The 17991-nt window shown below is 43.0% G+C and overlaps 1 protein-coding gene across 1 annotated transcript; it reads right to left on the bottom strand.

The window, feature by feature from the left end:
- Positions 1-231: 231 nt before the first annotated feature.
- Positions 232-17697, bottom strand: TMEM114 (transmembrane protein 114; the record flags this gene model as incomplete). Its single annotated transcript, XM_082772790.1, has 5 exons — positions 232-461; positions 3161-3400; positions 6746-6883; positions 16823-16903; positions 17514-17697. The coding sequence occupies 4 exons, from the start codon at positions 17695-17697 to the stop codon at positions 3168-3170; spliced, it is 636 nt and encodes a 211-aa protein (XP_082628916.1). The 3' UTR covers positions 232-461; positions 3161-3167.
- Positions 17698-17991: the final 294 nt, after the last annotated feature.

Genomic DNA, 17991 nt, shown 5'->3' on the forward strand with positions numbered 1-17991 from the left:
CTGGGTATCATGTAAATATTAGTTTCATTATAAGTAGGAGGCTGATAAGATCACTTGGATTGAATTACATAAAGTCTTTTCAAGGATGTTTTCTCTTTCTAGTATAATATTTCAAATTGTTTAAAGCTATTGTTTTCTATTATTTCTATCTAGTTTTGTTGACTGTTCAAAACAATCTTTGTATTCAGAAGAACTTTCAAAAAAAAATCAGGGGCTATGCAAGTATAGGAGCCAAAATTACTCTTTATTACCATTGTGCCAGATATTGCAGGAAGTCAGAATGAGAAATTCAGGAAAGCCATGGAAATGTGAATTGCTCTAATTGAATAACAGATTCATTGGCTTTCTAATTAGGTTTGATCGCTTGAGTACTGTATATCGTAGCTGCGTAAGTATCTTATAAATACCTACCACATGTGACACAGGTACTTCAAAAGCATCACATAAACTGTAGAATAGATCTGCAGAAAAAGATAAAGAAAAATATATGTACATCTTAGTTATTCCATGTCTTCATAAATAATTCCCAGCTCTGGGTTGTCATTTTATTTAATTTTACACCATTCAAAACCACTGTTATATAACATCTGCAATAAACACTGAAAAATAACTCAGATGGTATGTTACTATTACAGCTTACTGTAATGTCTGACTAACATCATATAATTGTACTGTGTTAGATAACTTCACCAGCACCAAAATATAGAAGTGTTACACTTTACATAATTCACTTAAAGAGCAATTCAGGTGGAATTTTGGCTACAAAGGATTTTTTCTTATCCTCCTTATAGCGTTGATTTGGTATGCTTTAACTTGTCAAATGACTCCATTACACTGCCCCAACGCAAGGCAACATGGAAAATACGTGAAAACCCATGCGGGAGCAACCGAGAATTACAAATTGTACTGGCTGTTAACAGGACTTCTACGTCTTGCTCCATTCAGGACTTCTAATCTCACTTCATTCTGATGGCACGTCTGCCACCCAAGGTCTTAGGCTGGGATTTGGAAACCTCTGGTTCTGCTTGAGCATGGGCAGTGTTTGTGCCTCAGTTCCCCATTCACAGCAGTGTTGTAATGTTTTCCTTTCCTTTTACCTGCAAAGCTCACTGCTGTTTTTCGTGAAGTGCTTGGTACTGTGGGACTAAGCTCAGTAAATGTGCAAGCTTTAAAAAAAGACAACGATCAAATCGTTCTGATGTTTAACAGAGGTAGGTAGATGATGCCCTTTGCACTGCTGGAGGAAGCACAAGGGACTTGCCCAATGGCAGCGTGCCTTCCTGAGTCACGGTCTGGAGCTGCTGTAATATGCTGAAGTTGTCCGTAACAGAACAGAAAGGTAGCAGGGCAGTTTTACACTTTCAGGTCTTTATGTCAGGCCACAGTAGTCAGGAAAAATTTCCTGAATAACTTCAGAGGGCATGAAAGTAAATTTTCACTTAAGTGCAATTGCCCAGAGGTAAAATAAATGAAAACTAAATTGCTTGGCCCTTCAGATAAAATTCAGGCATCCTGTGTGCTCAGTTTTACTCAGCAGTTTTGGGCACAGGTTAAACATACTGTAGCACAAAGCAGCATGTTAGTGTTTTCATGAGAAAGAAGCATCAAATTTGCGAAGTAACAATTGGGAAATCTATTAGATATGTCTTCTGAGTTACCAGATTGGAAAAGCAGCTTGTAATGAGCTGAAGGGGGTAAGTACGTAGCCCAAAGCATATGATAGATTGGGGCTGGCTGCAGTGGTTAATTAAAACATCCAGAAAAGCAGCTGTAGCTTCTCTGAGAGTAGTACACACCCCGTTATATTGCCCTTGAGAACTTCACTGCCATAGTCAGGGCTGTCTGGAGGATAACGAGTATTGAGTCATTCACAGTATCTAGGCCTTACATCCTTTCATTTCTTCACAGCACCAAAACTCATTTCTAGAAAATCATAGAATAATTTCAGTTGGAAAAGACCTTCAAGATCATCAAGTCCAACTGTCAACCTGACTTACAGAGTCCCATCATTAAGCCATTTCTACAACAATTATTCTCATGTATTATTCCTATACTAACCCTAATCAATCTTTTCCACACTTCAAAGAATGTGAGGATGACATGGAGCTTTCTGCCTGGCAAGTGTCAAAGCCTGAATGTCCGCCCAGCATCACTTTTATACTGCTGTCCTCCATTTAACTATTTATTAAAGGCTGGAGTTGTTAGGACTTTCTGTTCCTGTGGCCCCTTTCCCCCAGGGTTATCCAGTGGCATTATGCCACAAGCATTGGGGGATTTTTACCATAAGAGTAATGATTCTTAAAAAGATGGCATGATGATGTGTTTCTCCTTAGTCACTAGACATAGCTGACATAGAGTAGGCTTCTGGGGTTCTCTGATCTCTCAAATGATCATTTTTGCATGTTGTCACAGCAGTAGTGTGGTTGTGGTAGAGGAGCCAGGAGGGCCTCTTTGGGGAGATGCTATGGAAAAGAAAGATCCTATAAATGTGGGAAGTGGACACTAGACTAGATGTCCTAGCCATGCCATGGTGTTGGAGATTATCACTGAATTTCTCCAGATTCTCTGAAGTTCTTATTCTGGACATTTACATTTGATTTTGCTTTGTGCAACAAAGCCGTATGGAGTGTGCAGTATGAATGGAGGATTCTTAGCCCCCACACTCTCTGCCTGGCTTCAGGTATACAGACATCATATTTCGTATATGGTAGAGGCTGCCAATGTGCCTGGAATTCTGGGCATACCCATTAGGAGTCTCAGAGGAGAAATCAGAAGCTAAGTGGACCGTGCAGCCTGGCCTGCAGGGTACTCTGAGGGACAACAGATGGGGAAGCAGAAAGACAACAGAAAGCCAGAAATTTGTCTTGTTCTAAGCAATGAATGTTGATGTCGTATGAGCTACCAGCTGAAATTATTTTAAAAACACTAACAATGAAGCATACTTTCTTCTAAAGCTACAAAGCTTTCCTTATTGACAACACTAAAAATGTTTTACTGATTTATCAGAATTTTTGTATTTTGTAGATAATTTTGAGGAGAGTTTATGGCAGCTGGCAAGATACTTAGTCACAGCCTTGCCATTTTTATTACCCCCAGTGACCACACAGACCAAGCAATCCACATTTCTGTGCTCTGCCAGATTCTGTTGTTGCAATGATACCTGCTGTTCATAGCGCCTGTTCACGCCGCCGTTTCAGGCCCACGACTCTCGCTGCCAGGAGGAATACAGCCCCAGTGAGCACTTCTGCGACAAACGAGATCCATACCAGGGCCAGAGACCAGCCAAACCTGATGTCAATTTCTACCAGGACATCCTTACTCCTCAGGAGGCAGACAGCTTCTTCAAAGGCAGCAGCTGAATATGCGATGTAGACACAAATCCCTGTAAGCGTAACAAGAGCTGGGAAAGAAAAACACATTCAGTTAATCAGGATCCACTGCAGAAAGTAAAAATACCTGCACTTTGGGCTTCCTTGCCATTCCTTTCTATCTACCTAGGCCAGATTACCATTTAGCCTCTGATTACTTCCCCAGTTGTGTCAAAGCTGTTTTTTAGGGAAGGGTGAGAGAAAAAGTATTATTTTTCTATATATTGAGTTTCTCGTGTTCAATACTGAATCAAAATGTGTAGCAACAAGCCTTCTGCAATAGAAATCTAGTCATGTCTTTTACGGGTACCTCATGCATCTCCGACTTCATTGTATGTTATAACACATCCTAATTTCTCATTGCTGTGCATCATGTACAGTTGTTTACGCAAGAAAGCCCATGGCAAGAGGTTCTTGCATTTCAGGTCAGTGACCTGAATTTAGGCTGGTTTTGAATGTTGACTCTCAAGCAAGAAGCCAGATGTTTCCAGAATGAAAGGATTGTACTGAATCTAGCAAACTTGGGGAACTGTACATCTAGCACAAGCACGTGCTAAATCCTGGGATTATCATCTGTTCACTCAAAGGACATGTACAAACTTCAGACTTCATTCAGTGGCAAGAAAGAAGACAGAGGAAGGCCCATAATTTGAGGACTGTGGTCTAGGAGAAGTGGGAGTCACTGGAACATTTGTTGGAAAAGACGGTGTCTTATCTGATTCTGAGGGATACAAAAATCAGTTGGGCTTTTATCACAGTGTAAGTCTAGATGTGATTATGGTTTTGCCAGAAAGACAAGTTTTAGTAGAGGCAGACTAAGACAGAAGATAATTGGGTTATCCAACAGTCAAAATTCATACTCATGTTCTTGATTTTAGCCATACTTTTATGTCTGTGCCTTGTTCTAGGCCTCTGCAAGGGGAAAAAAACAAACAAACAAACAAACAAAAAACTTTTCTATACTTCTTGTGAGCTGAAATGGAAATAGTGACTGCTTCATTGAAGTTTGAGGGTTTGTTGAGTTGCGTTCCTCCTCAAATGTAACTGCATTTAAAAAAAAAAAAAAAAAAAAGTGGAACCAAATACTATGTCTTGGGATGTGGAACATATCAGTTCTGCTATTTTCCCAAATAATCACATTTCTAGAATTACAACCTAAAATACTTCCTTCTGGCAGGACAGGACTATCTAATCAATATCAAGCTTCATGAACTGGAATATCGTATAGACCTGTTACATACATCAAGCCTCAGTGCAGCTGAAACAGCCAAACAGTACTGCCTGAGTAGGAGGCTCTGGTCTCGTGTCAGTCTGTACACGCTGACCTCAGAAACAACACTAGCTGCAGGTTCAGAACGAATTGTAGCCACCCTTCCCCAGTAATGTCTTTGTGTTTCCTTTCCCTCTCTGCAACCCTGTGTGTCTTAGAAAGGCAGAGTACTCCACTCCTCAATAGGATAATCGTGCTTTGCACTTCACAGCTTTTCATCTTTCACTTACTATTTAGGGTAGTTTTCAAATAGCCTAAGCCTTTTTAGTGAGTTCAGCTTTCTGATGTTCTAAGGAAATAGGACATACAGGGTTGTTGGTTTTTTGTTTGTTTGTTTGTTTGTTTGTTTTTCAGAATAAAAGCATAATGGGTGGTGGCTGGTCTTTGTAAGAACTTCAGACTGAAAGGTTCAGTCAAGACTTTGAGACAGCAGCACATTTATTTCCAAGAATCTCTTCTCACTCTCTTCTTAAAAACAGGATTATAGGAGCAGGTGATGTGGACCAATACTGACGATCCCCTTTTCTGTGGGAGAAAATTTCTATTGCAAGTACCTCACAAAACACTACTGAATATATCTTTGGGGGAGAAAAATGGAGATGAATTTAAACCCAGTTATCCTACTTCAACATAATGTTTTTTGTTTTAATTCATAAATGACTTTTTAAAATGCAGAGGTTGTGGTTACAGCAAAAATAATGACGAAATGAACCCCACAAAACTTAAAAGAATCTGATGAGCTTCAAATTGAAATGTTACACCAACTAAAACAGCTCTTTGGGGGCTCCTTCCATAAGAATTTCAAAACATGGGATTTCAGTTTAGTAATCTGAACGGGGGCAATAAAAACAATGGAGCTTTCATCCCCTGCAAAAGTCTGGTTGTAAAGAAGTTGGTAACCAGGCCAATACCACATGAAGACATGGGCAGAAGGGCCAGGAACAGGTGAGTAACAAACAGGTGGTTCAGGTGGCAGCAGTGTTTGGGTGCATTTCACTGGATTTTGGGTGAACTGCAGTAATTGCACTTATCTTCCATGTGAACAGTGCTGCTGTTCTCAGTCCAGCTACCAACAGGAAAGGAGGAAGGGGTTTATTTAGGGGTAACTTCAATGAGCAGCGCTGTTCGGGATCCTTGTCGGCCCAATGCAGGCTGAGGGAGACTCTGGTCTCACTCACATTTGGACTGGGGATCAGAACCCAGCTCTGCACTGGTGCAGACACAGCCCTGGTCCACGAGGATTAAAGAGGAACTCTGGTGTTACCATAGAGCAAAAATAATGAAATATATATAAAATCATCATATTTTTCAGACAATATGCTGTACAACTGGTGATTGTGACGAATCGGAAAATTCTTCTGTGACATGCTCCCTACAGCACCTTCCTTGAGGAGCACAAACCTCTTCAGTCAGTGTTGCACTGTAAGCATGTGACTGATGGGCAAATAACCCTCAGCGTCTTCCCTGTACGGTGTTTGGCCTTCTCACAAGCCACTGAAGTCCTAGAACCTGCTGCTGTGACCTGAAGCTGCCTGTGGCAAGCTGTGCTGGGGTGGTGCAACGAGCTGAAGGCTTTGTGCCCCAACAGTTAGGAGACAACACTCCAGCTCAGAACTAGCAGTAAAGCCAACCCAGGAATACCAAGCAAAACCCTCTTCAGGAACTCTATTCAAACTCCTTTGAAAATACATCATTTAATTTGTAGGTATAAGGTGTGTGCCAGCCTATCAAACCCTGTGCTCTACTAATACCAAAATCACATCTCCATAACTTCAGATTTCAGACCTCACCTGTGAAGACTCCAAGCACTGTGCTGTGAAGGTATTTAATCTTTTTTGTCAATGGACAGAGCAGTCATATGTTCAGGGTGTGACTTGCTCCATGTGGATGTATGGTTGTGTGTGCTCACAGCCACTCCTGGCTCTGTGGGGCAGCTTTTCTACTCCAGAGCCCTGTCAGGAGCTGCACAGACACCAAGTGAATGAGCAGCAGCATTATTCTGAAAGCGAAGTCTTGCTTCACCTTTTCCTCTGGAAGGTAAAGTGATGTTTCCCAGATATAATCTCTTATTATCTAAAAGCATTAAGCCAGGAGTTTGATATAGTACCTCCAAAAAGAAAAAGCAGACCCGTCATTAGAAGCAGTAGGTAGGCCCTGGCAAGAATACTGATGAATCCAGTCATTCCTCCAAAAATCATCAATATCAGGCTGAGGGGCATCAGGATGACAAATGTCCCATGCATGTCTGAAGAAAAATGGAGAATGTTAGTATCATAATGTTTTACTGTGGTGTCACTGGATAATTAATAATTAATAACTTGTAATCAATCATTATTGAGAGCAGGGCCCCTAATCAGGATGAAAGCCTTTTTCTGTGCAGCACGAACAAGGAGCTGACCTATCTCTGGGGTTCTCGGTTTAAGTAGGCAGGACAAATACACGATATGGAGAAGAAGGCATCACTCAGAGGGAGCCCTTTACAGACTGTGCTTGAGAGACTGTGACGATAAAGGATACGTCTACATGGACATGTTTAAGCAATAAATCTGTTTCCAGGTATTAAACCTAGCTGGCTAGCAGGTGATGCATTGCATCTGGTAGTCACTAGCAACCTTAATAAAAAGCAGTCAGGTTATCTAAATCATACCTATCATAGTGAGTGGCATTGTTCTGTTTGGCTGGTGAAGTCTAGCAGATGCTTTGCTTAAACGCTTTCTTTTCTGTCACACCCTCTGCTGATCTACCAAACTGTTGACCTTTTCCTCTGTTGCAGCAGAACAAGAAGTAGAGGCAAATTTCCCTACCCAGCTCTCATTCTGTGTCTGTCATTGTTTTCTACAGCAGCTTCACTAAGGACATTAGCCTCTGCTGGTTTATTTCCTCCTATGCTAAATGTTTTACATTAGTCCTTATTGATCCCTATAACGTTTGAATAGCTGTGTAAACAGAGGGTTGCTATGTATTTTTCATATCATGCTGTTTTTCCATTATAAACCATCTTTGTCTCATTCTCTCTCATGCAATCTATTCACAGTGTTCAACCCTACCTTTCCTAGAATAATAACAAAAAATCAAGTAAATGCAATTTCCAGCATCCTCTTACTTTATACCTGAATAGAGAAAATTTACTGAGAAAGGAAACCTACATTCCATTTTCTGAGGGGTTCTGGGCTTCAGTGACTTACTTAATTTCACAGATAAATAACAATACAACATTAGCTAGTTCCCAAGGAAAATGAGTCAGAAGATCAGAGTTTGTGTGTAATCAGATCATTTTTTTTAAGTGTCCGTAATTCCTGCTTAAGTGGAGGTACACCACTTGTCACTGGGTAAGAAGCCAGCTTATCCTCTTCAGTATAATTGTAATGATTGCACACAGTCAGGGATCAACTTGTGTTGCTTCTGTGCTTGTTCTTTCAATTAGTTAGTTCAGTCTGTGTCTTTGGAGCTGTGACTCGTGAGTGATGCTCAGAACTGCAACACCCACTTGACTTTGATAATTAGGTAAAGATTTGTTATTACCTCATTAATATAGGTATTTGTTCCTCCTTACCTTCTGTATAAAGAAGAATCTGCAAATTGCCCTTCAGCTTTACTCGGAGAAAATTTATGAATGGGAGTAACTTATTCATCTTATTCCTCATTTGTACTACTGTAAAGTCACTGAAGCAAGTTGGAGAATGTCTGTGTAAACAAAACTGAATCTGCTCTAAGGCTAATTAAAAAATGTAACTTGGTTCAGTTCTAGAACAAAGCTGCTCTTTCAGTCATCTTGATGGTGCCTTGTAATGTGTCAAGGACTTAGCTGTTTAGCTCTTAATGGTTGAAGCATCCTCTCAAATATTCCCAGTGAGTTAACGAAACATATTGAGGCAAAGTACTAGATTACTCTGATCAAACATAGCAAGGTGGTTTTTTTTGTTGTTGGTTGATTGGTGGTTGTTGTTGTTTTATGTAAGAAAGTCCTGGTAGTTTTGGTCATTATTTGTTGTAGCTTGGACTTTCCTTGGACCTGATGAGTGGAGAAAAGGAAAAATCTCAAGCAAATGTGATGAAAAAAGAGCAAACTGCCTCAGCTAGAAGATGCACCAAGCAATAGAGATAAATGAAAAGATGACTCAAGGGAAGCCAGAAATAAAACTATAACAAAAGCAAGAAAGATAGCATTCAGTTTTACAATGAACTGGCAATGAAATATTGTGACCTACTAGAAAGCTTGGATTCTCTTTGGAAAGCATGATGTGAGTTCTAGTTACTCTGGTGTTCTGGAGACCCCGAGTTATGCTCAGGGAGACATTGGAAGGCTCGGAAGAGCCAGCATGGGAACAGGGCAGATACCTCATTTCTTGAGTGGAATGTGGTCTTAAGACATAACTAGTCATTTTGTGTCGTACATGACATGCTCCCAAGGAAAAATGTTGCACATGACAGTTTTGGGAGGTCACCCTTTTGTTCCTCCATTTCCTTTCATTTATGCTGGAATTAGTTTCTGGTATTAAATGAGCCCGACGTAGCCCTCCATTGGTATCAGTTGATGTCCAGGAAGCAGGAATTCAGCATTCTGTGCAGAAGGGAGCTCTTTCTCTCTTTGCTTCTAAGTCTGGGGATAGTGCCTGGCCTTTCCTTCAGCAAAACTGGCCCATGGCTGATGTTGATGACTGGGAAACACAAACCTGCAGGAGTTCTCAGGTGCTAAGTTTCAAATCAGCATTCAGCTCACTGCGTATAAATCAGAATGTCAAAGCTGTTGGCAAAAGGAGGAATAGGCACAGAACTTGGCCCAGGAGATTTACATAGTAAGAGTGGTTGTCAGGCACACAATGCAATGTGACATGACAGAACAGAGGTTTGGTACACAACTGAGTTCTCATTTTCTACAGAGGCAGCAGGAACAGGCTCGTCTTCTGCCCTGGTTGTGCTTCCTGAGGGTATTAGGCCTGATTTTGATCTTCCACCTTCCTGATATCTATGTGTCCTCTTGGCTTTAGTAATACTAGTCTTGTGGGTAAGAGGTGAGAAGGGGTTGGAGGAAGGAAAGCTGATGCAATTAACATTAAAAAGTATGAATAGTGCAACTGTCCCTAGGCCTGGCTTTGGTGGGAGGGTAGCCACGTCAACACGCTCACCACAGGGCCTGTGCTTTGTCACATCCCTCACCAGTCCCTCACCGCTACCAAACCACTCCTCAGGACAGAAGTGCTGACAGCTGCTCGTTCTTTGACTTTCCTTTCCACCGTGTGATTTCAGCTTCTGCAGCTGGGACTGTAACCTTAGCTAGGACAAGTGCAGACAATCAGGCCCTGAGTGTCTTTTCTTTTGAACCAAAGGGAGAACAAACCCATACCCCAGACTGTTATCCTGGGGAGTGTCATAAACTGCATTACTGATCTGTGACAACTGCATGCAACATCAGAATAAAGATTTTTAGGCCCTCTGCAGTGAACGTATGTATGTTTTAGGGATATATCAGGTGAAACCCCACACATCCCACTTAACAGCCTTTTCCTAAATACAGCTGGGATCATTGTTTCTCATGAATCACCTGTGGCTGTTTTAAAATCAAATATTTAATGGGCTGCATTTGGCTAAACAGGACTTCTATCACCTTGAGTGTTCTAGTTCAATACCTAATACCCATTTGTGCTTCTTCTGTGTAATCTGCAACTGCCTGGAAAACTTATTCTAAGATGCTGCCATGGAAACCACTCAGGAATTTGAATTCATGCCATCTGGCATATGATATTATGCCATTATATGCCTTGATTAGAGGGACAGAATTAGTTTATAGAAGGACATGACTTAAAATATCTTTACTGTATTTCTGCCTTCAATAATTACCTGGAAGAGAAGTTCAAACACAAACTTTGCAAACTTTTCTGTTTAGGTTGTGTTGAAATACACATTTCTGTTATGTATTATGCATATAACTCTTTATTTTGATAAGATCAGTATTGAAAAAACAATTATTTTGCACAACAGGTACGTGTACTTCCCATAAAGTAGATCTGTTTTCCACATTGATTTCTCAATAATGCCCGAGTTCCCTGTCAGTCTAGCCCAGAAGATCCAATCCTGAAACAAACTAACATATAAAAAGTACTTCGCTTGCTGTGTCTTCATGCGGTTTTACATCAGCTAGCCAAAGCTGCTTTACTCGAGCTGTGACCAAATGCCTCTAAGAGTGCTGTCCACACGCAGCATGCATCTAGATCTGTGCTTGGCAGACATTTCTAAATTACCATCTGACACCGTTGGTGATGAGCAGTTTGTAACAGATACCTCTGGGACGAGGTACAGGAATTGAACGGTATCGGAGCTAACCAACAGCAGGTCTAGCAGCTTTGTTAATCGTCTCCTGTTAACCTGATGGAGCTTTGTTGCTGCAAACTAACTTTGGATTTGTTTGCACAGCTTATAATATAGCAAGGAGCCTCTAGAAATCTGCAACAGTCATCTCATCAGAAATAATCCAAATGGCAGCAGCTCAGAAGAGCCTTATTAGGGACCTGTTTGCCTTCCCCAGCAGTAACTAACCAGCCCCTCAGAAGGAGCTGCGCAGAAGCCTGCAGCTCCAGCAGAACGCTGGCAGGAGCAACAGCCAGCAGGGCTGCCTTGGAAAGGTTTGGCAGGGGGGATGAAGTGGTGCACTCAGAAAGCCTGACCTGGTCAAAAGGAAGGAAGGAAACAACCTGAAGAAACAAGCAATAGAAAAGAATTGCTGTCTGTGGCTGGATGTAAGGCTTCTGGGCTAGAACCCCAGGGACTCAAGGGCCTGGATTCCCTCCTGTTCAGCAGAGAAAAGGTGGTGGTGGAGGAGAGCTGACAGCTTAGGGTGGCCCAGGATAATTGGCTAGGCTCTGGACTTTGGTTTGGCGGTGTCTGCTCTGTGCTCTTCTCTGCTAACAAATCTTTGAGCTGAACTGGAAGACAAAGTGAAGACAGTAGAAATATAATGATGCTGACCTGATGGGAAGCTTCAATGCCAGGAATGGATGGAATGGTAAGCATAAGCAGTGCAACACGGTTCAAATTCTATTGCTATGATAGCAATGATATAGGAAAATGAGAACATTCATCTGAAATTGTCACTCTCTGTTATTTCAGATTTCTGTACATATTTACTATAATATCTACTGTGAGGACTGGAGCCCCTCTGAAGAACCACTGCACTGGTGCTCAGAAACAACGATCTGTTTGGGTATACATCTGCCATATCAGTGAAGACAGAAATTCTGTGTACTGCACTTGGGGCTTATTTCACATGGCCCCTACACTGGCTTTTGATGGGTAGTCCAACCATAGCTGTTCTTTTTGATAAGTTGAAACCAAAAAGAAAAATTGCAGAGAACTGTAAATTCACCAGGTAATATGCAATGGCAGCCAAACAGATGGTCATTCCAGGATAGCACCATGAGTACAATCATTTAACTCAGTACAAATGAAGCAGGACTATTAAGAGGGGGGAGAAGAGTGAAAGCAGTTGGTTAGTGACTGTTACAGGGTCTGCATGCTGGGAGGAAATCCAGTCTTATTAAAGTAATTCTGTTGAGGAAGAAACTGAGGCAACTGTTACATTACAACGGAGGTCTTTAGGAACTGACTCTACTGCGGAGCTTGTTTCTCTCCAGGAAGCGCCAGTTCCCTGCAGGAAGCACTAACTTGTCTGCAGCCTCATGGGTCCAAGTAAATTAATGACTTTAAAAAATAATAATAATACACTGGGGAGAATAATTTCAGCAGTTGTGGATGGGCAGCTGCACACTCCCATCTTGGTTTTACAAGCATTTTCTTTCAGTTGCGTATAAGTGGAAGCCACAGACATTACCTGACCATCCCAGGACAGCTCAGGAAGAAAATAGTACTAAATAAAGGGGAAAACCAGGTAGCCATCAGTAACTAACAGTTCCTGTAGCGTTATTTTTGTACCACTGGCTCCAGCTCTGCAGTGTAAATGGGCCCCAACACCAGCTATTGGTGCAAAGTTAAGAGATTTTAAGAGGAATTAAGCATTTGGTAATTTTGCATCTGCTTCCATCTTTGGACCAAAATGGCCTCTTTTAAGTTTTGGCCAAGTAACACATTATGGATATTGCTTTGATGTGCCAAAAGAAAAAAAAAAAAAAAAAAGGAAGGAAAGAAAGAAAGAAAGGTTCTGTGGTTCTATGACACTTTGGTTTTCAACAAGGCAGGGGGAGTCAACACACATAAATCACCACGATTTAACAAATTCCACCATGCTCTGGAAAAACATTTGTGACAGCTTTCTGGGATCAGCAAATCATATTGCATGTGGTTCAGAATGTAGCTGGAAGTAATTGGTATGCTACCAGGCAGGGGTCACTCTCCAACCACAACTGAGACACATAGGAATAGGTTTTCTGAGCTTCCAAAAAGTCAAGTTCACAGAAGGGTCTTGCCAAGACACTTCAGTACCTAGCTGACACATTACTGATTTTCTTTTGACAGCTTAACTGTCCTACAAGAAGTACTCAAACCCAGCCTGGAGTACTGATTAATTCTGATTTAAAAAAATATATATATTTACAAAATTGTCCATTTTGCTCAGATTACACTGGTGCACCTTTATTTAAATTTATACTGGCAATTACTACTTAAATGACAATACCGAGTTTGGTAAGTTAAAAATATTTGTATTACAAAAACTCCCAAGAGTAACCTTTTCCCACTGAAAGCTTTTTTTTTTCCCTTTTTTTTTTTTTTTGATAAAATCATTTTACAGCAACTCTTGGGGAAAACTTTTCAGTTGATTAAATCCTGCCACTCCTTCCCTCTCTCTGTATGTGATCCTCAACATCTTAGATGTGATTTTGAATGTTACCTGCTGGTAACAGTGGAAGCTTTGGCTTCTGTCAGGTTTTGCTGAAAGGATTACCTCTGACATCTGGGATGGGGTAACAGTCATCCCGGCTCAGCATCATTTGGAGAGGGAAAGCACTAGGAAGATTCGAGCAGTTCTGCTAAACACAGGCATGGTTCAGGTCTTTCAGACATGCAGAACCTGCTGCAGCCTGAGCTGCTGTTGTGAAAATCCATGTTAGAAAGTGCCCAGAAATGCAATAAAGAGGTTTTTCAGTTTCTGTACAAAATTGATGGGCTTCCATTACACCAAATTAGCAGAGCAGATCCAGAAAAAAGAAATAATGTTAATTTTATGTTATGAAAGCATAGAGGAATTTCCCTCAGAAAGATACCTTTTCGTGGTATTTCATAAAGTCCCGTATGGAGCAGAGGAAAATAAACACCTCTGGCAAAAATGCATTTTATAAATGCAGAAAATTCAGAAAAGCTCCTGGCAGGTAGTCAAGTCATATCTTTCTTTGGATGGTGGCTGATGTTTTAAACAAATAGACTCATCCCATAATGTAATCTGTAGTGGGAAAACATTTTATACATTGTAGGTTTGGGGAGGGGGGGTGTATGTCATATGTTCAGCTGGAGGGAGTGGTAGGAAAAGCAGTGGAAGGTTAATGTCCAGGGGAAGGCATGCTTGTGGCTAATCTGTTAGAGAAATTGCTCGGGGGTGCTCTAGTGATGTGAAAATCCATCATACTCTCGGGGTTAACAAGACTGAGGCTAACTGCCTGAGCGATGCTGCTGGTAGCACAGAACTTTAATTTGTACGCCCAATTGTTCTAATTTGTCAGGAGCTCCCTCTGAAGCATGCAGTAAGCCTCAAAGGAAACTGCTGGGAATGAATAGGGGAGGGATTGGAAATGTGGAGGGAGGCAATGTGCAGGCTTTTCATTCCCTAACAAAGGGTTCATCTTCAGGCAGTGACCAGCACGTCGGCTGCCACTTAGACTCAGCTCTATGCACACGGGCACAGACCTTCCCTCATCTTTTTGGCTCTTGTGTCTAGTTAAGATGTGCCAGGAAGAGCACGGGAACACTGAAGAAAGCAGAATGGGATTCCTGATGTGTGACTTAAGTGCCCGCACTAAGAGACAGCCCTTTACAGATTTTTAAGGAATAAAAGGCAAGAAATGTGCCTGATGTTACCAGAGCTGCTGAAAGGCAGTCTGCCAATCAAACAGGGAGAGATACGGGTGTACAGCAAGACAGGATGAGACTAATTCTGTGTGAATGTGACTCATGCTGACACCGGCACAGGCACACAAAGGAAAAAAATGCATTTAAAGCTGTGTAGTTAGCCTGTTTGCCCCTTGTAGCAACACATGAAGAAATTACCTTAACTACACTGGAATCAAGAACGTGGGAATTGTCCTCTGAAATTCTAGTTAAAATTTACTCTAGGTGAAGGTTAGCACTGATCTGCCGAAATATGATTCAGTGACCACCGGCAGAAAATACCTAAGGAAGAAATACGAAGCTCAGTACTTAACAAATCTAGATGACCCTTAGAAATACCTGTTGTTCCTAGAAGTACAGCTGCTATTGCTGTGGTCTGTAGCCTAACTGCGTTGAATCTGCCCATCTAAAATATCAAAAACTTCACTCTGTAACACATTCTAATCAAACCTCACAGGTTCTTCTAACTAAAGTGTCCTTAATTCCTTACCTCCTGATTTTTAGGCATATTACACCTGCTTATAAGAAAATACACGAGTGTCTTTGCAGCCTGTGGTCTTTGCCCAAGAACCTAAGAATAGTATTTAATGTGAGAGACAAAATTTCTCTGAGGCTTTGAAGAGTCTGTAAACACAGTTATGAATCCATTCTTTTCCCATTCATTATTTTTTTACACTTTATGACTACCAAAGACGTCCTTTGTTTCCAAGCCAACATCATTTTTGTATCAAAAAGAGCTCCATAATAGTCTTTGATTCTGTTTTGGCAGAATTCAGCTTCCATCAAAGAGCTGTAATCTAAAATTTCCTTGTCTGAGAAGAATTACAGATGTAGCATTTGCAAATATGACCACAATTTTTGAAGTGCCAATAATTTTGTCCTAAAATTTTAGACAACCTCCAACTTGCTAGTTGAGGTACCCACACTTAAAATGAGATCAGTGTGGTTAGGTTCAGTGAACTATTAAATAATAGTAAAAATTATTTTACTTTGGGGTAAATTAGCCGGAGAGGATTACATGATCCAGCAGACAGTCATTCTCAGTTACCTGCACAGTTTTCACCAACATCAAGCAGCGGAGGTCCTGCGTCTTCCTATGCAAGGAAGATGACAGCAATGGGACTTTTACACTGGGAAGCACAGAGAACAACCTGTGCTGGTAGGCTTGAGCCTGTTGATCCGCCAGTTCCACAGTTACAGCAGCCCACGGGGGTCGTGCTGCTGCTTTAACTTCGCAGCCACTGCTGCAGCACAGCTGCGATAGCACCATAGCCTTTCCTTGCCATGTTTAGCTCTGTCTGGAGATGCTGCTCCGAGAGACTAAAGACACTCTGAGCCTCTCGGAAGGGCTGCTCGGGGAGATGGATGGATTTGGGGGAGAGAATACAGCTTTAAGGCACAGGACAAAAGCATATATTCTGCTTGTATGGGGAAAACAAACAGGGTCAGAGAGGAGAGGTAAATAAAATAAAAGGGCCCACATACAAACTCTTGTATGAACAGTATCATGCTAAAGATGATGCAAATAAGCTAATTCGTCTTTTATGAGAAGCCCAAAAGCATTTGAAAGTGTTTAGTATGGACTGTCGGAAAACATGCTGATACTGACAAGTGAATCTAAAGGCAAGGAATACCAGCGTGTGTAATTAGAAACTTCAGGCAAGCTTTTTGAACACGATGTTCTTCATTGAGTTTGAACACTTTTAGTTACCAGTTTGTTTTATTAAGTTCCTGCATACTCATTATTTTTTCAGTGCAAAGGATCCCAATGACAGGGTAGATAAGTATCTGTCTTAAACAGCAATTTAACTGTCTGCTTAAGGGATTAAACTATTTGGGAGGGGTATTTTGAACACTCTCGCTGTTTAGCTTAAGCAATCAGGTACCTTCCTGAGCCATGCCAGGCAGAAACATCTTGCTTCCCTGGAAAAAACTAGCGGAACTTGACCTGAAATAAATGCTTCCATCAACAGAAATCACACTAAAGGATGCCACGCAGTGACAGCTCTGGCACTGAAGCAGCCAAAGCACCTGCCTGAAGAGTTCCCCTCTGAATCAGAACCAGGACCGTGTAAGTGGCTCAGAAGGGAGGGAAGGGTGGATGGCAGCACAGAAATAACACGGCGTTACTCACATAAAAGCTGTCTGTGCGAGGCGGTGATGTTTGCATTCCCATGCCAGAAGGGGTTGATCAAAGGGTAGCATTTGTTCCTAACTGATAAAGAAGGGGAAAAAGAAAAAAGCAAAGGACAAAAATGAAATACAGCAATATATTCTCTTCCTTGTGTGTGTGTGTGTGTGCATACAATAAATATGCTATCTTCTCCTTTGCAAACAGTTGTTCCTAGCAGGGAAGCAGAGGAGGGGATTTTCAGTGCTCCACCAAAGTAACGTCCTTCTCGTCTACGATGCCCATCGGTTACTCCACACTCCTAACGGTGGAGTCAAACCCCAGATTAACCCCAGTGCTACAGCAACACGCCCCGCATGCAGTGAAGCTAAATGGGCAAAACCCTGGAACATCCACGCGTGGCTGTGGGGTCCTTCGTAACAGCGCCAACCATCAGGGTCCCATCCCGGGCAGTCACCTGCCCTTCTGCTGGACGGGGCTGCAGCAATGGGGTTGGGGCTGGGGTTGGGGTTATTGCAGCGCGCACCAAGCGCTGCGGTACCCGGGACACCCAGGGCAGCGCCCGGAGCCCCCGCAGCCGGCACCCCCTGGCGATGCTGGGGGAGAGGGGCGGGGCCTCCGGGTGCCACGCCCCCCTCAAACCCCGCCCCCTTTGTTCAAGCCCCGCCCCTCCCGCCGGCCCCGCCCCACTCACGCCGGCAGGTCCGCCAGAGCCCCGAGTGGGAGCTGAGCGCCGCCGTGCCGTTGGCGGCCGCCTCCAGGCGCGAGGCGTCGATGATGTACCAGAAGTCGGTGGCCATGGCCACGGCCAGCAGCACGAAGCTCGAGGCCCCCGCCAGCGCCAGCACCAGCGGCAGCGCGCCCAGCCCGCCCCGCATCGCGCCACGGCGCGCGGGCAGCCCGGCACGCCCCGCCCACCGCCCCGCCGGGGACACGCCCCCTCCGCGAGGCCACGCCCACCGCCCAGGCCACGCCCCCGCCGTGCCGGCGGTTCCCGCGCGGGGCCGCGCACGTGGTGGCGCGGGGCAGCGGCCGTCGGCGCAGGGAGCGGCGGTGCTGCCGCTCGGCGGGGCGCTGCGAACAGACACAGCTTTGTTCTGCGCCTTCGCTGTCTCCTACGTGCCCGGGATGTGTTCGTGATACGGGTAAGAGCCCGCCGAGATCTGCAAACC

This window comes from Aythya marila, assembly GCF_965140915.1.
Source record: "Aythya marila genome assembly, chromosome: 15".
NCBI classification, from domain to species: Eukaryota; Metazoa; Chordata; class Aves; order Anseriformes; family Anatidae; genus Aythya; species Aythya marila.